Genomic DNA, 24,860 nt, shown 5'->3' with positions numbered 1-24,860 from the left:
TTACAGACTTCTAGGAGTTGATGGGGTCTTTTGAATTCTCAGCTTTATTGGGCACCTAATAATGAATTGATCCCAAACAGACTAAATAGCTCCCTCCATGCCTTCCTAACACGTGGATTGGGTGGAGTAAGCTCTTGCATGTGGAAAGGGACAGCCTGCTGGCATTCCCTGGGTACAGTTAGCTTGAAGATTTTGTTTGGCCCACACACACAGTGTTTTAAAAAAATATGTAGATTAGATGCCAGCACTAAAGAAGCAAGGAAGTGTACAGAAAAATGGCGTTCCAGGACCCCTTAGATAAGCGAAGGCTCTGGCTACTTGGGGCCCGTATTCCAACTCAGCAGCCATCGCGAGTCAGAGTGCAGGCAGGCAGGCCCCAGGCAAGTGGCCCTCAGCCTGAGGGACACAGCGTCTCCGGCATTCACACCTCCACCATCTGCATCATGGTGGCAGACTGGGGTCTGGGCTGCTTAGCATCAGACCCTTCTATTGGTCTTCCTGTGCTTGGCTGGCCTTGGTCCCGTTCCCATGGAGACCCATAGGCATTTAATATTAGATTCGCTTCAGAAGCATAATTGATCTTTGTGGCTGTCTAAGGCATGCCCTGCACAGGTGGGGACCTGGGAAAGCTCTCTTGGCCTCCGCCAGACCCCTTCTTCCTCATGCCTGGGGACCTTTAAGTGGGTAAGACTTCTAAAAGTCTCTTTCTCTGTCTGTATTTTTCTCTCTCTTTCTCTCTTTCTCTCTCTGTGTTCATGCGTGTGTGTTTGCATGCGTGTGTATGTGTGCATGTGTTTGTGTGCATGTGTGTATGTATGTGCATGTGTGTGTGTACATGCATGTGTGTGCACATGTGTACATGTGCACTTGTATTTGTGGAGGTCAGAGGGTCAACATTGAGTATTCTCATTTGTCACCTTATTTTTTTTTTGAGGCAGTGTCTCTCACTGAGCCTGGAGCTCACTGATCTGGCTGACCATCAAACCCCAGGGATCCACCTGTCTACCCAGGACTGGATTTTTAGCAGAGTTCTGGGTCCTCCTGCTTAAGCAAGCAGCAGGCACTTATTGCCAAGCCATCTCCCAGCCCCTCTTGTTTACTCTTATGATTTTATCCTGTGTTTGCATTAGAATCAGCCTGAGAATGGCTACCCTGGTTCTAAGTTTGTCTTACCCCACACCGCTCTGTTGCTTCTCTATATTAAACAGTCCCCAAATGTCTCATAAGAATGAGCTTAGCACAGCAGGTATTTGACCATTTTTACTGCGAGAAACAGAAACTTGGTTTGTCCTGTGGCATTTCTCCTGGCCCAGTTTCTTTCAACCTCTTTTTTTGTTCCTGCAGGGAGGTTCGGCCTGGTCCTCTGCCTCTGACGTCCTGTAAGTTAGGGGCCATTTGAGAGGTGTGACAGACAGACTTCCAAGTATTTGAAAGACTAGATCACAGGAAGTGGCGCGTCCTCATTGCAGCGGGGGTCGGGGGTTGGGAGTGGCATCAGGTGCATCCTCACTGCGGGCGTGTGTGGGGGGTGGCATCAGGTGGCCTCTATCCTTGGAGGTTAGGTGCACTTCTAGGGAATGCCCCCTCCACAGATTCTCTGGTGAACTGTTCTGGGTGACCTCTCTGCCCATCCAGCCATCCCTCCCTCTCCTGTGAGCTGGAAAACATGTATAAAGGGAAACTTCCCTGCGTCCACAATGGGAGAATTCAGAGTGATGGGGAAGTCGGATGAATGCCCCAATTCTTCCCCATTATTTACCATTTAAAAAATCATAGGTCAGTTTGTGAGCATGCTTCCTGGGTGATGAGTGAGGGCTGTTTGTGTGTGACTTATGTGGAGCCATTGTGAACTCATGGCCTTACCATAACTGATGTTTTAAGGTTTGAATGGCCGATTTGAGCAGGTCTTTTTGTCCCTGTCATTGGCAGGATCTAAATAAGGACTTCCTACCCTCTCTTCCTGTGCGGAGCAATGTGCTGGAGGCTTCAGGCAGAAAAAGAGTCGTATGTGCGAACTGAGTCATGCACGTTCTACCAGCTGTATCAACAATACAAATATTATAAGAACAAAATTACATAATTACATACGACCTATTGATACTGCTCGAGTACAAATTTAAACCAGAGTCGATCTGACCTCTGAGCCCCTCTAATGGTTTAAAGGAAGCTGGCTGGCTGTAACCGGCTCAGTCACGTCTCTCAAAGTGCGGGAGACCCTGGGTGCCTGCAATCCCAGCCCTGGTGAGGTGGAAGCAGGCAGATTATGAGTTCAGCACCATCACTGGCTTACATAGGGGCCCAAGGCTAAGCCGGGCTACCTGACCCAGTCTCCAAAAAAAATACGAATTAAAAACAAAAACAAAAACAAAAACCCCCTCCCTTTTACCATTTACCATTATTGTTCTTAAGCATGGGAAATGTTTAATGATGTAAAATGCAGTGCTCACAATTTCGGTTGCTCTGTAAATGCCCATTATAGATAAAACATTTATAATAGATAGTCAAGGATATATACTTTATAGATTATGTGTTAGCTACAGTGTGGTGTGTGTGAGGTATATATGTCATCCTGGGTCCAAGGAGAGAACCAAGTCTGGCCAGCTTGGTGTCCGGTCACTTTCTATGAAGTCCTGCCCTGCCCCCTCCCCGTGCCGTCTCACACTCCGTAAGAGGCACTTGGGGTGTGTGTGGTGTTCTGTGGTTTGGGTCTTGCCCCTCACAGGAGGCTCTGCGTGTGGTATTGTCAGTGAGCAGCTGATTCCGACTCAGCCATGATGGGACTGAGGCCGCCTCATGAGAGGCAGCTATCAGGCTTCTAGCAAGCATGGTGCCTGAACTCAGCCATGTTCTCTTAAACACGCCCTCACTCCGGGCATGTAGGTGGCACCCTGAATCCCATGCTGGTACCCCGAATCCCATGCTGGTGGTTTCCTTTTGTTTCTGAACAGCCGGCTTGGTTTTCAGGCCTGAGAGCCGTCCTGGATAGCAGCCTCTCTCTGAAGTTTCCTGGGACTCGCTTTTGCTTTCCTCCTTAGCTGGCTGTGGCGTACCTGTTGCTGCAGCTCCCTTTTTGTCAGCTGTGTAGTATTCCCCCACACCACTTACTCAGCCATCTTGCTGCTGTATCCGGGTGCCTCTCCTTGCTGTTAGGGACAGCGCTGTCTCCTGGCAGGTGGACTCACAATTCTTTCTCAGGTGAGACCTGCCTGTGGAGTTGTTTAGGTTGTGGAGTGTGTGTGTGCTGATGTGGTTACATCATTGACACCAGTCACTCCCTGCTCTCCCCTGTCACAGTGGCCACTGATACCCTCTTCCGTTGCTTACCCACTGTACTTGTTGGGTATATGCACATGAGTGCAGGTGCCTGCAGGAACCAGAAGGGGGCATCAGATTCTCTGGAGATGGAGTTCCAGGAGATTATGAAGCTTCCCAAAGTGGGTCCCAGGAGCCAAACTCTGGTCTTCAGGGAGAGCAGTATACACTCTTAACCATGAAGCCATCTCTCTAGCCTCACACCTTTCCATGGGTGTGTGGTAAACGCTGTCTTTTGGTGAACAGTTGAGTCCTATTAGCTGAATTCATTTCTGAAAAGTCTGCACTTAATGTGACACTGGCTAATCTCCTCCACGTGACACCGAAAGCTTGAACAGAATGCAGGGCGCCACCGTGACCTGCAGGGTCAGCCCTGTTAGGTTTCAGGCTGAGCTTTCACAGCGCACCAGTGGTCCTGAGTTCAAGTTTAAGGGCCAGTGAAGAGGGTCTTTCTCCTCTCACATTACTGAAAGACTTTATGTCAGCTTCCAGGCACAGAAACCCTCACCTCATCCTGCACACTTCTACTTGGGGTTGGCATCCAGGGGCATAGTTTTCTGAGCTAATCTGCTGAGAGATGCAATCTTCCCCATGGGCCTGTGGCCCACAGGGGCTATCGGTGGTTTCCTTACACCAAGCCAGGGCTCTCCATGGGCCTTGGCCGATAGGTTGTTTTCTGTCTAGCCATTCTATGCTTGTGTCAGCTGACGGGGACTGTTTATGGGCTATGAGACACGGGTTCTGGAACCAGCTGGCTGTCTGTGTCTTCGGTGTCCCTTCAGTAAGGCAGCTCTTGGGGCCCCAGAACTACACTATTAGGTCATCCTTAGATCATGAACTCTTTAGGAAGGCTGCGTTACTAGCCATGTGCCCAGGGTCTTGCTCTGAGGCATCCAAAGCCAGGTATCTGTGAATAGTGGTCCCTGCTAATATGTCTCAGATGGGACAAGGTGGGATGACAAAAAACCAAGGCCTATATGCCATGGTTCTCTAGATACACCAAAGGTGTCTAGCCTGGCCAGTCACTCATCTCCAGGGTGGCATCTCCTTTGCATCCTGGACACACAGCCCTGCTCCTCCCTCCTTGGGCTTTTTGACAGAGCTCTAGCTAGTTGGAAACAATCCCCAGTGGAGGTGCCAGGTTGGCATGGGTCCGAGATGAGGATGCTGGGATCAGGCCCCACAACACTGTCCTGTGTTGGCTGCATCTCACAGACTGAACCTCTCTCTCTGGGGATGCTGCTGAAGGTAGGCGGTTCCCTTACCCCCTTGGGGCTCGGTGCAGACTGCTCTGCCCACCCCCACCCCTACCCAGCAGCCTGGCCAGCACCTCTGCCTCTCACTTGAAATCAGAGGCTCAGAGCTGCTAAGTTTACTCATCCTGAGAGCTGGGGACAGTTTGGAACAAGGCATTTTTCTCAGAAGCCACAAGGCCTTGCAAGTAAGTTGTCTGGGTGCTGGCTGCTGCTGGAGCTTCCTGAGGCCTGGGTTTTGCAGCTCTGGGTGACTCAGAATTCTAGTCCACACGCGGTCAGCCTGAGGCAGCTGGCACTCTGGGGGCAGGGAAGGCCTGTGGGGACAGGATGTGATTTGTACTTTGGGCCCTCCCACTCAGAAGATACAGTCACTCCCGAGGGGAAGGTCCTTATAATCAGGAAGAGGGCCATGTGGATGTCAGGTGGATGTAGGCCGAGAGTCGGCCATCTTCTGTAGTCCCATACTACAGATGAGGACACTGAGGTTTGAGGCTGTGCACATAGGCTTTTTTAGCCTCAATGTTTGTGACATCGTATTGGCTGGGTCTTAGCTACCACCCATGCCCTCCAAAGCCGGAAGTTAGGAATGCTTGTTGTCACCTTTACAGAGGTGGCCCAGAACAGTCCCATGGAAGGATGTGGCAGATTTGGAGCCCAGCAGACTGGCTATGAACAGGGTCTTCCTGTGATACTTGTCCTGAGTCCCTTCCCTCTGCATGTGGCCCTGGACTGAGCAGCTGACACCTGCCCTCCCTGAGTCAGATAGACAACTGCTGAGTAAGGCCAGTGAGGATGCCAGGGGCTGAGAAAGATGGGCAAGGATGCACACAAGCAAGGCAGGGCTGACAGCATCATCTGTTTTTTGGATAAAGCCTGCCACAGGCTAGCCCCAAAGCCCTGGGCAGGCAGTCCCTTAACTTTGCAGTCTGCCACTGGGCGTGGCTCAGGACATCATGGAGGCATTACTTTGGTAAAATGTGCCTCTTGAGACCACAGCAGTCACTCAGGCTGTGTAACAAGATCTTGCAGACATCTATTCCCTCACAGTTCTGGGGCTGAACGTCCAAGATCAGGGTAGTGTGGACAGGCTCTGGGATGGGGCTCTGCCATGGGGCTCTGGGATGGGGCTCTGCCATGGGGCTCTGCCATGGGGCTCTGCCATGGTTTACAGATAAGCCTCCCTGCTGTATTTGTGAGACAGACATACAGACTGCCCCTGGGGTCTCTTGGCAAGGCATTGCTCCCTCACATCCACCTCATCTTGGATTTTGTGAGGCTTGGCATGGAACCTAGGGTTCTGTGTACATGCTAAGGAGGGTCTCAACCCCTCAACTTCATCCCCAGACTGGAGGGTCCCATCTTCAAATGCCACCACACAGGGGTTAACAGCTCACAATACAAATCTGAGGGTCAGAGTGAGTTTGTAGCAAGTTCTCAGGAGGAGGGTGGAACCGGGTGGATGAGCCGTGTGAAGGCTGCGCCTGGCTCAAAGACACACACAGCCTCTGAGGCAGAAGTACCAGGACTGTGCCAATGGCTGTCACTAGAGGGGACTTGAGACAGGGTATGGCTGTCACTAGAGGGGACTTGAGACAGGGTCTAGGCCGGTGTGACTCCTGTGGGGCTTCTTTCCAGGCAGGTAATGGATCTGGAATGTAGGAGGGAGGCACCTGTGCCTGGAGTAGCCTGTGGTAAATGGAAGACTTTGAAATGCCCAGAATACAGAACAGATATGGTGGCAAGAAGCACAGCATAGCTCAGAGGTCTGTGCGGAGGAAGTGGGCTTACCCTGGCACTGGAAGGAGTAACCAATACTGCCATATGTGTGTGTAGGGGACTCAGCTATGAGAGAGAGGTGGCACTTGTGGCAGGATATAGAAGTATCTAGAAGGTGAATTTATGGGAGGGGTCAGAAACTACTCAGTCACTTGGCATAGGATAGTAAGGTCTCTTGAAGCTGGGTCAGGAGTTGGGGATCTCATCCACAGAGGCAGGACCTTGTGTGATGTGTGATATGAGGTCAGGGGCTTGGCGAGGAGAAGGGGCTTTCTTACTGCCTCTGTTCCCACCTGCCTCTCCAGAGGGAGGCCTGAGCTGCCCTCCTCCGGCCTCAATCCCACCCTGTGCGCATATGCAATCTCAGCAGACAGACCGTTGACTAAGCCTTCCACCCCAGCGAGAATCATGGCTTCCCAGTTAGCTGTCTTCGTCTCGTTTGTGGTCGCAGCCGCTCTGTGGGTTTGGATGGCTGTTTCCTGAACTCCTGCTCACAGCACCCAGCACCTTGCAACAGCCCCGATGTCAAGGCAGTGAAGACATGGCAGTCCTTGCTTCTCCGTCTGGGGTGGCCCCGGCGAGCCGGTGGGAGGCGGGAGGAGCTAGCTGACACACTGCTCTGCTCAGCAGCCCTATGCTATGCTTGTTGCAGAAGCTCCCGTGCAGTCACTCAGATCGGATCGACAGGAGACATTCTGCTGAGCTCGGGGTTAGAACCCGAGGGGTGAACTCAGCTTGGGTCTTGACAGAGAGGCTGGACTTCTGGGTGTTTCTTCCCAGGCTTCAAGTCGATGTGCAGGCATCTGGATGCCCTGAGGGCAAGCTCTCTACTTGGCCCACTGGGACCTTAGAGCCATCAGACTGAGCATGCTTTCTCAGCCTGCTTCTGTTCCCCTGTATGAGTGGCTCTACAACCCACACATACACAGCACTTTCCCACCCATGCTGGCACTTCTATGCACGTGTGTCTGTGGCCCAAGGAGTCAGGAGGCTGGCCGGATGATGGATCCTTGACTCTTTGTGCGTTCTCATGGTAATCGCTGTAGCTTCAGAAAATCAGTTCTGTACTGTTCGACCCACAGTGCTCGTGGGTAGGAGTCGAGTGTCCTGGTTACACTTCCAGTGTAGTCTTGTAGGAGGCCCCCAAGTTGCATGGGGCTCTTACATGATGCCTCTTCATGTCCATCTCTGTATTTCAGGAACTAGCCAGAACCCTCACGGGGGTCTGTGGAGCCTACTTCCTGTTGGAACACGCAGGGAGACAGAATGGTAGTCGTAGTTTTCAGAGGGTCCGAGACCTTCTCCTTCTCTCCATGAGAAGATCATAGGTGACACTGCTCAGCACAGCTCAGACCACACAGCTGTCCATATTGCTGTTGCAGTTGGGGAAACTGAGGCTCCCTGAGAGACCTTATGAGGAGCCACAGTGCTCTCATTCTAGAAGCTTCCAAAAGGTAGTCAGCACCCTTACTTGGGGCATCTTGAAGGTCTTTCAAATTTGGGGAACCCTAAATGGGAGGCCTTGGGTTGGTTCCTGGCTAGCAGGCTCCCCAGTTCAGAAGAGGAGTACAGGTGAAGTGGTTTTCAGTCTCTGGTTCAAACCCAAAAAGGGGCTCCTTAGAACCAGAGCTGGTGTGTAGATACCAGAGAAAGGGTGGTGGGAGCTGCAGGGGTTGGCCATGGTGTGGCTTTGCAGCAAGTCTTCCTTGGCCTCAATAACACGCCCTGAGAACAGGGGCTCCACCAAAGGTCGAGCCAGGTGAGAGGACTTCAGCAGCACAGAGGGATGGCTGGTTGGAGTCAAAGACCCAACTTGAGTTGTAGGCATCAGACGGACCTGCCTCTGGCTTCACGCCTCTGGCTTTCACCAAGAGCAGCCGAGAAATCTTATCACTAACAGGAAGCCCCACCTCGGCTCACACAAGCCTCAGTGAGGGGGCACTGCCTTTTTGAGGTACAGGCTCCACTTCTTTGGGACCAGCTTTTGAGTCCGTGGAGGCAGGGCAGGCAAGCGGGACCTCCGGACTTCAGCACTTAGTGGTTCGGTCTTGAACCCGTGCGGAACAGCCTTTCCCCTCAAGGCTGCTTAGCTTGGTGTTCGGGGACACACTGAAACCCTTAGCCATGCGGCATTTCTGTTTTTTCAAGGGAACAGCAAGTGGTGGGGGAGGAGGTGTCGCCCTGCTGACAGGCGGGGACCTAATCTGGAAGCCTAGGTTAGGAACTGGCAGTGAGTCTATCCCAGGGCAGTGCTAGGAACATTTGTGGTGAGTTGAATGAAAGCTAGAGAGGAAGGGGTCAGCAAACGCCAAGGGTGCTCATCTGCATTCCCCACAGGGAGAACAAGGTTGGTGATGCGGTGGTAATGTGCCTGCCTAGCAAGCCCTGGGTTTGGCCCCACATATAACCAGATATGCTGGTACGTGCCTGTAATCTCACTGTAGGCAGATCAGAAATTCAAGGTCATTCTTAGCTACATACTAGAAGCCAGACTAGGAGTCGTGTGACCCAGTCTCAAAGGAAAAAAAGTAAACTGAGACAGAAACGGAGTACACTGGGGATGTGGGGAGTCGAGGCTGGAGAGGTACCAGCTTTTGAGTCCATGGGGGCAGTTAGAAGGGCCAGATGTCTAACTGAAGCCACGCAAAGTTTGAGCTATACAGAGGACATCGTAAGTGTGCGGTTGAGGGGTGCTGGCCTGAGCGTAAAACCGCTAATGTGGCTGCTGGTGGGAAGATTATGTTTTAACACCAGAAGGAAGGGCCTGATGACACCTGCTCTGGATTTTCGGGGAGCTGTCATAGAGCAGACGGAATGCCAGCCACAGCGGCCTTGGGGCCTCATGCTCCTTAAACAGTGGATAGCAGCCATCTGTGTCTCAAGAGAGATGGGGCGAAACAGGGTCCCCACATCGCTTACTGCACCAGGAGAGCAAATGGACATAAGCCCCACAGTCCCAGGTCTGCTGGGAACCAACCTCATGTCTGTGGGAAGTTCAGGCCTGGCTTGTAAATGCTGGGAAAAAACCTTCTCCCCTTGGATGAGGCCCCCAGGGAGTCCCAACTCTCTTTGAGAGTGGATTCCAGTTCAGTAGGGGATCACACATCCCCACACACTCCCAGAAACAAAAGACCTCAGAGAACCCACAGTTCTCTTCATCAAAGAAGCCTCAGGCCTATGTGAAGCCTCCAGAGGGGACAGGGAAGCCAAGGGCCCGAAAGCTTGAGTGGAAGAAAGAATGCAACAGCTGGGTTTAAAGAGAACCAAGACCCCTGAACAAAGGCACCATCCTCCTCAGAGGCCTTCGTTGCTCTGGGGGGCAAATGGCTTTGGAGAGAGTAACTCTGGGGGACTTTTTAGGAATGTCTGTTTGATCTCTGAGGTGCTATCTCTGGAGAAGGAGTCACAGTAGATGGGTCCCTCCTGGGAGTCCCTTTTTCTAGGCTCTTGACAAAGTCAATTTTATTTCACCTCTGCGGCAGGCCCTAGGGACTGGCAAGCGGCCTTCAGTATTGCCTAGAGGCATGCCTGACCCACCATCTTGCTGAAGTATTTTGCCTCAGAGACTGCCACCCCCTCTTTGCTTAAAGTCCCTGTCTCTGTGCTACTGAGCTCAGCAGCTGGGTTCATCCAGGCCTGGAAGTTAAGATGACACAGAACCGGCCTGAAACTCCAGTCCAAGGGTGAGCGGTTCCCTCCTGGGTTGTGCAGCTGGAAACAAACTGGAAGCATGACAGAGTTCACGGGTAACTTTGCCTTTTCTTCTCAAACACGGTTTTGCACGTCTCTTTCAGAGCTGATAGACACACACCTTAGCTGGATACAAAACATATTATGAGACCCAGTGACTGGTCTTTGATCCGAGAAATCAAAGTGAAAGGTAATGACTCTTCTGCTTCTCCCCGGGGTCTCCAGCTGTGTTTTCTCACCGCGAGCTCACTGTTGAGTCGCAGAGAATGCGCCAACCCCAAGACCCTCTGTTCTCATTGGCCAGCTGTCCTTGCCGCTCCCACTCCTACTCTCTCAAGGGCGGGGCAGCTCCAAGATTCTCAGTCTGTGAGGGGGGGTGGGGGTGGATGCAAGGGTTTGCATGCTGTCCTGGGGGACCCCTGTACCCTACAGGAGTGGCCTTCAGGGCCAGTCATTCTTAAGACAATGTACACTCAGCTTTCTTTCAGGAGTGCGGGCTCTGAATTGCGTAGAAGCCCTAGGAAGCCAGCCAGGAAATGTTTCATGGTAGCCATGCCTTAAGGGTTTGGCCTTTAAGTTATTGCTAAAGTGCACTGACCTGACCCATGACCGGGAGCGAGAGTGTGGCTTTCCCAGAGTACACAATCCCCTTGCTTAGCTCTCCCCACCCCCTCCATCCAACCTCACTGGCTCTGGCCTCTGGGGCTGCATAGAAGGGTCAGGTGGCCGAATTAGACTGGCTGGGACAAGCTTGGTAGGCTCTCTGACAATACAGTCCCCATGGCTTAAGGAGAAGGTTGACTTTCCTGTGCCCTTGCTATGTGGTCAACCAGACTTCGCGGCTGGTACCACTGCGCTCTCTGGGCCGGTGGTTAAGTTGGCACCATTAGGGTGCCGGGCCATGTCCACCTTCCATTTCTTTTTTTGTCAGTGAGAGCAACCCCTTTACCTCTCAGGCAAGGTCCATATGTCCTCGACAGAATCACACTAGAATCCCAGTCAAAAACAGTGAAGAAGCCAGGCAGTGGTGGCACATGCCTTTAATCCCAGCACTGGGGACACAGAGGCCAGCCTGGTCTACACAGAGTGAGTTCCTGGACAGCCAGGGTTACACAGAGAAACTGTCTCAAAAAAGTTAAACAACAACAAAACAACAAAAAAATAGGGAGTAAAAGCCCACAGATGAGCTCAGACCCCCATGTCCCTGACGACAAGGGGAAAAGACATCCCAGTGCCACAGTGAACCCTTTATGGGAAGATGGGGTGCTCATCCCATCCAACAACAGGAATTCAAACCCCACTGTGGTCAAGAGCATTCACTATACCAGCCATCCCCAGGTGAGCATCCACCATGGCCCAGGAATCAGGCTGATAAAAACTGGAGATACTTCATGCTGAGAGCGACAAGGCCCTCAAGGGTGTGTGGGCTTCTAGAGCCTGGGAACTCGGCAGACGATCCAACCACCAGCCTCCCTCTGACCCCAGCACTCAGTCTGGCCCTTGACCTATCACAGATTCTGTCTTTCCCACTGAGCCTGTATGGTTGGCTTGGCTATGTTCTAGAAAGTTCTCTAGGGATCTTAGGCGTCCAGAGCTCAGGAAGGGGAGCTAAGAAAAGGTGCAAGGACATTTCTGCAGAAAGTTAGTCCCATAACTAAGTCCCCAGACAACATCGCTGGACTGTAAGTGACAGAGAAGGCCAATGCTTCAGGTCAAGAGCTCTTTCTTGGCTAGAGAGACGACTCCCTCAGGAGCTTACCCTACATCAGCAGATGGGATGCCTTCCTGACCTGGGCACAGCTGAGTAGCCAGCTGGAGAAGGCTGGGACTCCAGACCCAGAATACAGCCTCTGGCTTCCTGTCCTGGCTGCAGGAGGGGCTCTCTGGCTACAGTTTGACCTGATGGTAGAAAACAGAGATCTGGAATAGAAGCAGTGGGGTCTCCCTATTTCTTCCTGTAAGTGTCATTCCAGAGTCGGCAACTAAGGGTAGAAAGAACCTCTGAGAGTCCCCTGCCTCGCACCTCTACGTGCAACCTGAGGTGACCTTCCATCTGGCAAGCTGAAGTTTGAGCGCCTGGTGCTCTTTAAAGACAGAAGGCTGGCAGGAAGATGCTCTGATGAATCCCTTGGAAAACTCCACTCTAGCATCTAGAATAGCAGCTCTCAGCCTGTGGGTCGTGACCCCCACAGGGGTCACATGTCAGATATCTGCATATCATTCATATCTGCATATGATTTGTAACAGTAGTAACATCACAGTTATAAAGTAGCAACAAAATAATTTTATGGTTGGAGGTCACCACAACATGAGGAACTGTGTTAAGGGGTCTAAGGATTAGGAAGTTTGGGAATCCACTGCTCTAGAACTTTGCCACTAAACTAACGCAGGCTAGTTCTTAAGTAATACCTGTTGAGGCTCTGGCTTCCCCAGACTGATGAACCCCAAAGTAGGCAAAGAAAATTCTTTTACCTCTGTGCCATTGGCAGACTATGGTGATGAGGCTTGATCTGGCCCCCATCCTGCTTTGTCAATAAAGTCTTATTGAGACTCATTGATGTCGATTTGCCCTTAGCTGTTTCAATAGTTGAGAGAGGGCCCAGCTACCCACAAATCTGCAAACAGTACCTCGTCCTTTACCAAACGTACCTGTTGGGCCCTGGCATGGGCCTTTTAATGTCTGTAGCCATTTTTATTGATTCTTGTTCTTAGAGTTTGTGGTGTCTCTTCGTATATGAACGGCTGCCAATAATATTGAAAAACCCAATCATTTTGATACACTTAAAATCTGTCCATCTTTCCTAGTGGCAGCCTCAGGGGTCAGGCTTAAAGTCACACTGAAGTTAGAGACAGGTCCTCCTCAGTCCTGTCCCTAATGGGGCTAGCAGCCATGGCGGGCTGTCCCTCACCAGTCCTGTTCTTAGCATGTGGTGCTTTCAGGCAGATCACCTGCTTCAGACCCTGACCACTCTGACTCGGAAGATACCAGGTCTTTTCCTGCACAAAATGCAGCTAGGATTCTGGGGCTCCAGACACAAAAAGGGGTGAATACTGAACCTCACAGAAAAGGTTATTTTTGGCCAGCCATGAGAGCTTCAGACTGCCTGAGTTAACACAGTGGGCTCTGGATTCAAATCTTTGCCTGCTACAGTGAGAGACTGCCAGCCTCTACAGCATCTGCCCACAGTGATTACGTTCATAGGGCTGAGGTGAAGACTAAAATAGTCCCGCCATCCTCAGAAAATCCAAATGACCATTCTTTTGTAGATAAGATTTCTAGGCCAGTAAAAAGCCCAGCCCCCAACACAGTTCTGCACACGGCACCATCTGTGAGGCATGGATTCCATGCTGACTTCTGTCGAGGGCAGGAACAGGAAGGGTTGGAACCAGGACGGGTAGGAAGTTAGATATGGACAGTGGGTGGAACCACATGGGGACTCACGGCCCAAGGTGGGAAGAGAGAGGAGCTAGCAGAGGGGAGACATTCGGAGGATTTATGGGATGAATGAGTGGGGATCAGACCTCTGAGCCACCCTGGGGGCCCATAGGCAACTCCGGCGTGGGACCTGAAGTGTCTAGCCCCTTGGAAGATCTGTGTCCCCATGCCATTACTAGGTACTTCCTATGTCCCGGGTACAGGGTACTGCCAGGCACACACAGCAACAGCAAGTGGCCCGGAAGGGAATGTGCCGGAGAGGGAGCGAGCACGTCCAGCTGTGAGGAGCCTTATGTCTGGGCTGTGGGTGGCATGGGCAGAAGATCCAAACCTTAGGAGAGGGAGGGTTGGCAACAGCCTGGTGGGGGGCCAGAGGTTTCTGGTGGCATGCACTAGAAAGATGGAAGCTAGGGCCATGCATGCTCAGACAGTGGTAGGAAGAGAGACCACGAGGGACAGACCTCAGGGTCCTAAGAGGGACTCTGGAAAGTGGGTAGGGGATTGGCCCAGAGCAGGAGTTTTAGAAATAGGAGAATTTAACCACAATGGAGGAGAGCGTGAAGAAGGTGGACAGAAGACAGGGGAAGGCGGTGGTTATAGGGCTGAGCTGCGGACTCTCCTTCCCAACGGGAAGATAAAGGGCAGAATGTCATAGTGGGCATCATGGGCTACATTCAAAGGGCTGTCCCCTGCCCTAGTGGCCTTTGAGGGAGGGCTCCTGGGTGGAGAGGTTGAGCAGAGGCCCTCAGAACTCAGAGCCCAGGTGTTTAACCTGACGTAGAACAATGTAATTGCCATCATCTGGTTGGGATGTGTTCTAGAACTTTCTCGCCTGCAGCCAGGGGTACAAGTAGGATTTTAGAAAGGCCGGCACCAGAGAGAAAGTGCTTTAACTTGATAGCAACCTCACTCACCAGCGCTCAGTGCTAAAGGCCTGAAACGGGAATCGCTGTTAGGAAACATCTCACCTCAAGGGAAGGCAACACCACCTCTCTCTGGCTGCCTTCCGGTCCTTGCTCCTCTGAGGGAGCCGACCCTTGGTGAGGGCCCATGAGGACCCATGGTGCCTAAAGCAATGCCTATCAGCTTTTTTTTTTTTAGCAAACCTGGGCAGTGAGGCCACCAGCGCACTGGGCCCTGACAGTCATGTAAGGGGCAGAACTGGGGTTGGCATCCTGCATTCAGATTCCCATTTGGGGCCCCGGGGAGTGAGCTGGTACCTGGAACACAGTACTGTATAGTACCTTCCCACATGGTCCAGTCAGCTGACCACGAGTCCAGCCCCTGAGGCCCATTAACAGAGCTATTTAAGGTCTTGAAAGTGATTGTTACACTAAGGTTCCAGGGTTCATTCTTGAATGTACTCGACACATCTGGTGACCTGTTCTGCAAGCCCACACCTGGGCTTCTATCCTGGGCATTGTGGCCATTGACTTGATGTCTCCATGCTCACAGCCCTAAGAATAGTAATATTCTTGGATCCAGTTTATAGATTGAAAAACTGAGGCATGTAACGGTTCTATCAGTGAAGCCAGGCTCGCACTCTAGTTATAGCAGACGTGGTATTCGGTGGGTACCTGAGAAACACTGAGCAGAGCCCACCTTCCCACCATGCAAAGCGCTGTGGGTCCAGTGTGCTCCTGCCTATGACCGCTGACAGCTGTCCAGTGCCATGCACCAGGCTCGGGGCTGTTAACATTCTCACAGCAGAAGTCCACTCACTGGTGCATGCCCACAATCCCAGCATGTGCGAGACAGAGGCAGGAGGATTGCCCATCAGTTCAGGGCTGGCATAGTCTACATCATGAGTATGCTTAGAATACGTGTCAAGGACCCACCCCTCTACGCCCCCCCCCAAAGAATTAAAAGCAAAAACAGCGAATGAGATGGCTTGGTGGGTAAAGGCGCTTGCTGTCAGGCTCAATGGCCCACGTGGTGGGAGGAGAGGACAGACGTCAGCGGGTTGTCCTCTGAGCTCTACCTGCATGCCATGAGACATCCTTTACCTCACCCCCAGCACTCGGGTTAAATGTCAAAGAGAAAACAGAATGATGATAAACGACTGTGCTGTCGTGAGTCTCGCAGTAGATATAAGGAGCCTGAGTCACGGACCAGCAGAGGCCAGTCACAGGGCCAGTTCGGCTCAGAGACCAACCTGGATTAGCCTGCCCATTAAAACTGTACCTATGCACGTCCCTGTTGACATGGTGTCACAGACTCATTGAGACAGGGGTGTCCCAGGAGAAAGCACCTCCGACCTCATAGAGGCCGGAATGAGGAACGTCTCTGGTGGCTTCTCTGCCCTCGATGCCCTTTCAATCTCAAATGCTCAGAAAACAGCTCAGATGAGAAACTGAGGCAGCTATGGGGAGGAATCCCCTCCCCATTCTTGCTTGGCTCAGTTGACAAAATGGCACTGAAGATGTACATTTGCTCTGGGGACTGGCCATGCAGCCTCCTGTGTGTGCTGGTGATGACAGTGGCCGACCTCTGGGCTCCTCTGTGTCAGATCTCCCCACCCCATTTCAGTAACTCACATCTCAGAGGAGCTGCCCAGTTGGCACAGGCTAGATCACTTCTCCATGCCAGGGGCTGGCACTATGCCTGCAGTTTCTATTAGAACCACGTATTGATGAGGAAAGGCGACTGGTCCCCAACCCCCTCTGAGGACCCCTTCATTCCAGGAGCCTTGAAGAACAACCTTTGAGCAGAGGAGGACCCCTGGTTGTGCTGATTAAAAAAAAAAAAAAATAGAAATTTTGCCGGCCTGTGGTGGCGCACACCTTTAATCCCAGCACTTGGGAGGCAGAGGCAGGTGGATCTCTGAATTCGAGGCCAGCCTGGTCTACAGAGTGAGTTCCAGGACAGCCAAGGCTACACAGAGAAATCCTGTCTCAAATAAATAAATCGAAATTGTATTTAAGTGGGCAGACAGTTAGCTATGACTATTGAACCCCCATCCCCTCTGTTTTTTAAGGGTCCTGAATTTGGGGGGTCTAAATTTGTTTTCTCACTGGATGCAATAGGATCATATGCTAGGAGATTTGAGGACATGGACATCACAGAAGCAGTTTGGTAGACCCACAGTGGCTTAAGTACGTGAACAGAAAGGGGGACAGCTGAGCACGTTACCACATGAGCAGGCAGGAGGACTTGGGTGGGGCAGGGATGTGTCACAGCATAGGTAGGCATTTGTGTTAAAATGGCTAAATGATCATCACAAGGAAAGTTGCAGAAAGTAGCATCTAATTGGATGCCTGGTTTGGGTGTCGTCTCACCTCTTTAAAATTCTCTCCCCTTCTTCTAGTTAATGAAATCATCAGGAAGGAGTTTTCAGGACCCCCTTCCCGAAATCAGACCTAGAAGCAAACATAACCGCGCGACGCCTTTGGACCGCTTCCGTCTCCTCCTGCCGTCTCTGACTGGAACACTGCGTGTGCGCACAGTGCAGGCAGTTGGTGTCAGAGCCTGGGAGCCTGCTGCCTCGCAAAGCGCATCTTAGCCGATGTCCACGGTGACTGGACACAAAAAGCGACTGCCTGCTGACCGAAGCCTCATTCTCAACTCACCAGGATGCCGAGCCCGAGATGCCGGGCTGAGCTGGCCGGAGAACTGGAGGAACCATGATAGCCCACAGACACGGCTCCTATCTCCCGGGAAGGGTCTTTAGACAGAGCAACCGAGAGAGCATGGCCCCAGAGTCCAGCCTCTGGGCTCCACATCCCAGGTCTCTGTAGAGCTGAACCCGGATGTTCATCTATAGCCCCAGCTGGGCCATAGCAAAGCTTCGTTTTGAATTTTCTCTTTCCAAAGCCAAAACTCCCTTGCCCCGGATGGGACTGCCTGTCCCAAATTCTCAGCCTTAAGTTATAACACATGTACGTGTTTGCTAGCTTCTGGACCTTTGTCGTGTTTTCCTGTGCTTCAAAGAGCCAACCGAGGAGGCTGTGGGCCGAGAGCCCTCTCTTTGGCCAGCTACTCCCTAACCCTGCTGCCCTCACCAGCCCTCTGGTGGGATCCAGCCCAGGCTGCCTGGTGGGAACACTGCTTCTGAAGGTTCCCTCCTCCACCTCATCCACCCGGAAGTCGGAAGTTGGAAGTCGGTAGAACCTTCTGGATCCTTGCATTGACTGTTAAGGAGCTAAAACCACCAAAGCCAATCAAAACATACAGGTGTTTGTCATGACCGCTGCCAAGCAGAACAAAGGGGCTGAGATCTCCCTCTGCAGGAAAGCGCTGGCTTCACCCCAGTTGTTTTTTGTTTTTTTGTTTTTTTAACCTGAATTCATTTAAAGCCTCCATAGACTTGAAAACGATGCTGCATGAGCTTGTAACTCAGGCGGATCCACCCCAGCATATGCCTTAGTGTGATCAAGCCCTGCTTGGCCAGCTCGTGTGTCCTGTGGGATTCTCCACACACTCTGCCTGCTTCAGGCAGTCCTCTAGGGTCTTCCTCCTGGTGCAGTTTTCTTCTTCCATCAGAGTGCCCCCAGTCGTGTGAGCAAGGCCGCTCTCTCCCCTTGCCTTCATCCCAGATGTCCCTGTTGGGCATTTTTTTAAAGTGACTTTCTTGGCTCTGTCTGCTAGGCAGAGGACCCGAGAAGCAAGCCAGAGTGGCTAAATACCCATGGTTGGTTTCTTACATCCTGGCTTTCATGTCAAGGCCATCTGAAAGTGAATCTCTGGAGCTATGACCGGCTCTCCAGACAGAGACCCCAGGCCCAGGGTTCCGCTTGAGCATGAAAAGTCTCTCTCCCCTGGGCTTTCCCTCCAGCAACCCCATGTATAGACCTGAGCAGAATTCTCTTGAACCCAGAATGTCCGCAAGAAGTTGAGCACTAAGCCTCTGTGATTCTAAGTACTTCCTGCTATACAAGAAACTGGCCCTTGACGGACCGGAGCTTCTGATTGGAGCAATACCGGCTTCTCTGGGGAAGGGCGATGAGGGTCTGGTGAGTGATTAGTTCGCACTTGCCCTGGCTGACAGCCACATTTTGCACATGAGGGAATCAGGCCCTTCCTCAGATATCTCCAAGTTTTACCCAAGTGCCTTCCTGTAATTGTAGTCGTTGTAATTGTAGCTCAGCTGCACTATCCACGGGGCGACAAAGGGCCAACTCACTTCCATTAGTCTTCATGTCAGTGGATGGGTTCCTGGTCCTCAGACTCCTATACCTTCCTCTGTGTGTGTGTGTGCACGCGTGTGTATGTGAGCATGTGTGTGTGTGTATGCACATGTGTACAATGCTCTTCCCCTTATTACTGTTTTAGCTGGATAGTCTCGGAAACTTGCTGATAAACAAATATCCCAAAATAGCCAAGGAGAGAAAGCAGTGTGTTACCAGGCAAACAGGCCAGAGAAGGTGCATGAGCGCAGACAGCAGCTATTGAGAAGGCTTGGATCAGTTACAGACTCCAGGGGGAAACTTCGCCCCCACCCCCGGAGTGGTTGCTTATCAACCGTTTCCGGGATGGGAAAGGCCAGTCTGATCTTAGCGAATGAGAAAAGATGCCTGAGCAGTGAAGATGGGTGTACCGCACGTGGGTCCGAGGGGTGGAAGCGGAAGTGTGTCCTTGCTGATGCCCGAGCAGTGAAAACAGGTGTACCACACGTGGGTCCGAGGGGTGGAAGCGGAAGTGTGTCCTTGCTGAATCCGTGGTGACATTAGAGTGGCACCCCAACAGTTCCGTATTGCTAAACATGGCACTTTCTCTTCAAAGTCCACAGATTTTCCTGGCTGTACATAGACGCTCTGCTGGGGAGTCTATCTACCCAGATTAGTGTGGTATTAAATTTTATTTCCTTATTTGTATTTTGATGCTTTTTATCTGCCCTTAAAATATCTCACCCCTGTTGGGTTAGAACATATTTATAAATGGTCAGATGTCTTTGTAAGGGTCTTTTTTTAAAAAAAGTCTGTAGCTTCATTTTCTGTAAGAGAAATGGTATATTCCTGAGTGTGTGTGTGTGTGTGTGTGTGTGCGTGTGCGTGTGCGTGTGTGTGTGTGTGTGTGTGTGTGTGTGTGTGTTTTCATTCCAGAAAACAAATCCAAAGACTTTTCCTCAGGTCCTGACAGGACCTCAGGATGGGAGGGAAGGGACTTTGCAGGAGAGAACATCTTTTCTAGCTTGAGAAAGACACCTACTCCTTCAGCCTCAAGCCAGGGTTGTCCCCGAGAGTTGTACATGAAAGATTTAGTTGGTGGTTTTGATTTAAAGCCACAGAACTCTGTCTTTCCATGGACAAGATCCTACAGGCAGGCTGACATTGACAGAGCCAACCACGTGGAGCCCTCGCAGGTGACCGATGTGCTGCACCCAAAGAACAGCCACCTTTCCCCCCAGCACATCGTAGCCACGGACGAAGTGAGCGGGTTCTTTGTTCACATGCAGCAGCCTGGTCATCCATCATGTGTCACCATCAGTCAGGGCCAGCCATCAGCCAGTGGCACCGTCACACAGGAAAGCCGGAAGCCAATGTATTTTAACTAGCACTCAGAACCTACAGGAGGCTGTGTTGGTTTATCTCCTACCACAGTGCTCAGCATTGACAGACCACTGGGGGGAGGGAGGGTTGCTTAACAACTGTGTTCATTTGACGCTTCAGAAAAGACGCAGAGGTGGCCAGGCTAGGGCGAGTATTCCTGAACTCTTTGCTGGCAGGGAAGCCTACAGGAACCTGACACATCCTCACCACTGGCGTCTCCCAAGCTTGGGCGTCAACCTTCATGGATGCAAACCAGCCAGCTGCAGAGCGTGAGATTTCCCTGCAGCCTGCCCAGCTGCTTACATAAGGCAGCATCACTTCACCTATGACCAGCTTGCCCGTGCCTTTACATACGGCCACCATTGTTGTCTTAATCCAGTTTGTTTACAGCTAACTCTAAATGATGGGCCAGGAGTGGTGCTTCCCTGAGCAGACCCCTCTGAGATCACAGTGAAGCCCTGGGAACTGGGGTCCAAAGGGTTAATGCCTTCTCTATGCAGCCCTGGGACAGATGGGAATAAATGTCCCTGCCTTGCCCTCTCAGGCTTTAGATGGACTGGGTACAGACAGTGCTGTTGCTATGTGAGTAGGAGCCCCAGCATTCTGGTTGGCCAGAGCATTGTGTGGGAGCATCCCAGACACAGAGAATCCCTGTCCCCCTGTCATTTCTCAGCCCTCACAGGAGTCTCACAATCCTCTGATTCCAGGAGCTTGCTCAGCGGGGCCTGAAGGCCAGGGTTTGGGGAAGTCTCCACTGTCGGAAGAGTCGGAATATATCACATTCCTATGCAAAACGATTTTAATCGCCAGTTTCGTGCAGTTTATTTTTGCTATATGTAAAGTATTTTTATACGGCTTATATGATGACAGCTTAGCAATAAACAGTTGAGAGCAACTTTAACGGGTGTGTCTGTTTCCTCTGGGAGGTGGGGTAGAGCGGCTTTAGAAGTGGGGGTTCAGACAGCAAGGAAGGTTTTTGTTTGTGTACGTAAGGTATAAGCTCTGGAGGAGTCTGCTGGCCCTGCGTGGTAGGAACAATGGCCCAGAAGGCTGGCCCAAGTGACAGAGTCACAAGGTTAACTCAGATCTGCCCTGTCCTCCCCATCCAGCCTCCCACTGAGGCTCCGCCCTGACCTGCCCCTGGTCCTCTTTTTAGGGCCACAGGCAGGAACAGATTTATGCGTCATCCTTGGGCCAACTTCCAGGGAGTCCCTGAGTACCTGAAGTTGTTTGGAAACAGTCATATAAGGGCTGGGGGCTTTCTGTTTGATCATCTAACAAATAATTACTGGAGGATGGGGGGGTTATCATCATCAAAGCTAAAAAAAATATATTCCAGAAAGTTCCAGGACTTTCTAGCTGCCTTCCTCCTCAGAATGGCTTTTCTCCTTTCAGAGTTAAAGTGCCCAGGAAAGGTGGAAGGAATTGCGATTTCTCAAAATCTTACTATTATTCAAACGTCATCCACCCTTGAGAGCTGTGCTTTGAGGCCTGTGCCTCATGGACTCTCTCTACCCAACCACGATCTGCCCTTGGCATGGTCTAGCTCTCACCTCCACCCCTTCCGATGCCTGCAACCAGCAGGACCCTGTGGACAGGTGTGCCAAGCCCTGACGGGAGTTGCATGGTGGCTGCAAACACCCGCGACAGGTCTCAGGCCTCTCCAGTAACCTGGATCAGTAGCCCTCGAAGAGTCCCTCAACCTAGTGGGCCTAGATTCCAGAAGTTTCCTGGTGAGCACATGGCTCATCCAGCTGGTATGGCTGCCACTAACACGAGCTCTTCAGAATGAATCACGTGGCTTCAGTGGGTAGGAAACCCCCTACCTCCGCCGCCACCCACCCAGCACTTGCCCAGCAGCACACACCCCAAGCTGGCTGTACCCCTTACAATGTTTGCGGTAACCGTGTCTTTTCCCCACGGCTGAAGCCGTTCCATGTCTTTCCTGAAGGCCACCATCAACAGCCAAGCCCAGGGGCAAGATTACACCCACTCAAAATAGATGTCTTTTACATCTCCGTGCAAGCTCTCCTGGCAAACGTAAATTTGCCCCATTCCTCAGTTTCCCCTGATGCAAAACGAGAACTACAGTTGTCACCTTCCAAGTGTCAGGACCCCGACAGACACTGGCTTATGTTTGCTCTCCGTTTCCTATAGCATCACTAAACAGACACTGGGCTTCATCGCCGAGGAAGAGCGCTTGGGAGGCAGAGACATCAGACATCGCTCCTGCAGGGAGCTCATTGGCCATGAGATCTGGAAAAACATAATAGAGGTTTGGGTTTATTTGTTTTTTAGCTAGACCCTAAGAGCTGGAAAGTCTTTTTAAAACTCCAGGGGTGTAACGGAAGCTCACACTGGAGCCCCTGGGGCGACAGCAGTCTGCAGAGGTCCCCGGCCCTGTGCAGCAGCAGCGTACCAGCAGGGGCCACAGCGTTCCAGCAGGGGCTACGACTCTGAGTTGGTAGCAAGTGGGGGCTTCAGAAGCTTCGGGGAGAAAGTAGGACAGACAGCAGCGCAGCCTCTTTGGGGCCATAAACCAGAAGGAGGCACAGAACGAGGTTGAATCTCAAACAGCAGGAAGAGGGAACCGCAAGAGTCATTAGTAATTGAAAGTGAAGGCCACAGCCAGGAGGAGGCATAGGGGACTGGCCTGTCACCCTCATGACATTTTGTGGTACAAACATCAAGTCTGGACAAAACTTTCCCCAGAATGCCTCTCTCTGAGCCCACCTGCCCCACCTCCTGGTAGCACCCAGAAGTGGGGTTGTGTGTACATGGCCCAACCTAGGGGCACAGCCAAGGAGACTGGGCCAGCCCAGCATCTTTAAGAATTCCTTTTTCCTGCAGATTCTCTACTGAGAAAGTGCATAGGGATGGCAAGATGGCTCAGCAGTTAAGAGTGCACTCACTGACTGCTCTTCCGAAGGTCCTGAGTTCAAATCCCAGCAACCACATGATGGCTCACAACCATCCGTAATGAGATCTGACACCCTCTCCTGGAGTGTCTGAAGACAGCTATTTATGCCGGGTGGTGGTGGTGCACGCCTTTAATCCCAGCACTTGGGAGGCAGACACAGGTGGATTTCTGAGTTCAAGGCCAGCCTGGTCTACAGAGTGAGTTCCAGGACAGCCAGGGCTATACAGAGAAACCCTGTCCCGAAAAGCCAAAAAGAAAAAAGAAAAAAGAAAGAAAGTGCACAGTGCATTATGATAATCAAATGTCCTGTCGGGACCATACTATCTCGTCCTTAGCCAGATTTTGAGGAGGGACGGTAAACCACAACCTCTATGACAAACTTGCCGTCCCTCAAGCACCCTACCAGAAGCAGTGCAGACCTACAAGATTCAGTCTCAGGGCCTTTGCTCCTAGTGACACAGGCCACATAGGGCAGGCTTCCCAGAACCACTTTGGACAGAGATGTACAGACCCCTTCGGAAGATTCCAGATGTGGCTATATCTGCACGACTTCACTGTGCCAGCCACAGGGCATTTCTAGTTAACATGCCTGAGATTCCCTGGTTCCTGGTCTCCACCCCCTCTCTTCCCCACCAGCCTGAAGCAACACCATACAAACAGTTGCTTAAGGGACAATATGGCAGTCACCCTGAGCCCCCACAGCCCCATTTCCCACAAATCAGCAAGTTCTATGACTCTGTCTCTGAAGTTCTTGTTGCTTTCTTCCTCCATGCCCAGAGACCCCCCTCATCTGCCTGGATGACAGGGGTGGCTTCTCAAGTTTCCCCGACATTTCCCACCCATCCTGCCCACAGGAGAGCCAGGCCAAGATTCAAGACCCCAGATGTCCCTTTCTGCCTATAGACAGAGCACCTCATGAGTCTTAGCATTTAGATCTGCAGCCCAGGCAACATGCTCAGCCACCTTCCCTCCCCCGCAGTGTCCACTCACACAGCTTGCCTCCCTTGCTCTCAGACCACATCTCTCAGTTCTGGTTCTCCTTTCTTAGTACCGGAACTGTTCCCTTCCTAATTCCGGAAGCGCTCCTGGCTCTTCCTCCCCAGCCGCAAAGTACCCAGCTGCTGAGCCAGCCCGCTGCTCTGGTATTAGAAGTCAGCTTGCTTATTGACTGTTTCATCTTGTGGGTCCCAGGAGAGAAGAGTAGTGCTTGCCTGGCTTCAGGGCTACCTCTCCAAGCCCAGCACACAGTAGGACATCAGTACATGGGGAGTAGGGGATCAATAAATAGAGATCATAACCAGCTTTGACGTGCACAAGAGGCAGACAGCCACAGAAAAATTAATCACTTCCTAATATCTAAACCCATTTTTTCAAAATCAAACAACGATCTCAAGAGAGGCCTTCCCTCCGCCCCATGGGGCTTGGTGTGTTCATTTCTGGCTACACAGCGGTTGTTTTCTGGCAAGCGCCTACTCCCTTCACTGCAGAAAGCAATAATAAAGACATGACTCCCTTGGGCCCGCGCGAGCTGCCAGGCCGTCATCTGCTCCCGCAGTCACCTGTGGCCTTCCTGCCTGTAAAGCACTCTCTGCCGCTCCGGGGCTCCTAGGGGACAGGTAAAGGAAGGGCGGGCAGCCAGCTGCGGTTTACTATACAAACGTGAAAGTGGAACTTCCCCAGGGGATGCGATTGATAAGGTGAGAGATGCGGCCGGCGGTGGGGACTCCACAGCGCCCACTGCAGGCCGCACGACGACACCGCAGCCTGGCCCTCAAACCCAGGCTCTCAGTCACCAGTTACCTTTCACATACCCCCAGGGATCCCCAGGGCCTCTGAGTACCATAGGGTCTTCCGCCCAACCCCGGCCCGTCCTGAGGTCCACCCTGCAGAGACTACGTTGGGATCCTGAACACCATAGCTTCCTATCTCCCAAGGCTCATGGTCTCATCCCATTTTTTATTTTTTGCTTTTTATGCTTCTTC

At 51.9% G+C, this 24,860-nt stretch overlaps 1 protein-coding gene across 7 annotated transcripts in view; it reads left to right on the top strand.

Moving 5' to 3' along the window:
* Positions 1 to 20,853, top strand: part of Nfatc2 (nuclear factor of activated T cells 2) — a 134,321-nt gene extending 113,468 nt beyond the window's left edge. For 5 of the 7 annotated variants that reach the window (XM_031372843.1, XM_031372848.1, XM_031372845.1 and 2 more), the window contains one exon: positions 16,778 to 20,853. In XM_031372843.1, the coding sequence (XP_031228703.1) occupies positions 16,778 to 16,833 (56 nt within the window). In that variant the 3' untranslated portion in view covers positions 16,834 to 20,853. Of the gene's footprint in view, positions 1 to 10,138; positions 10,225 to 16,777 lie in introns of all 7 variants that reach the window. The other 2 variants (XM_031372844.1, XM_031372846.1) reach the window with 1 other exon arrangement.
* Positions 20,854 to 24,860: the final 4,007 nt, after the last annotated feature.

The sequence above is a fragment of the Mastomys coucha genome, unplaced genomic scaffold (genome assembly GCF_008632895.1).
Source record: "Mastomys coucha isolate ucsf_1 unplaced genomic scaffold, UCSF_Mcou_1 pScaffold15, whole genome shotgun sequence".
Classification (NCBI taxonomy): domain Eukaryota; kingdom Metazoa; phylum Chordata; class Mammalia; order Rodentia; family Muridae; genus Mastomys; species Mastomys coucha.
Note: the sequence above shows the minus strand (reverse complement) of the source record. Positions and strands in the feature narration are given on the sequence as shown.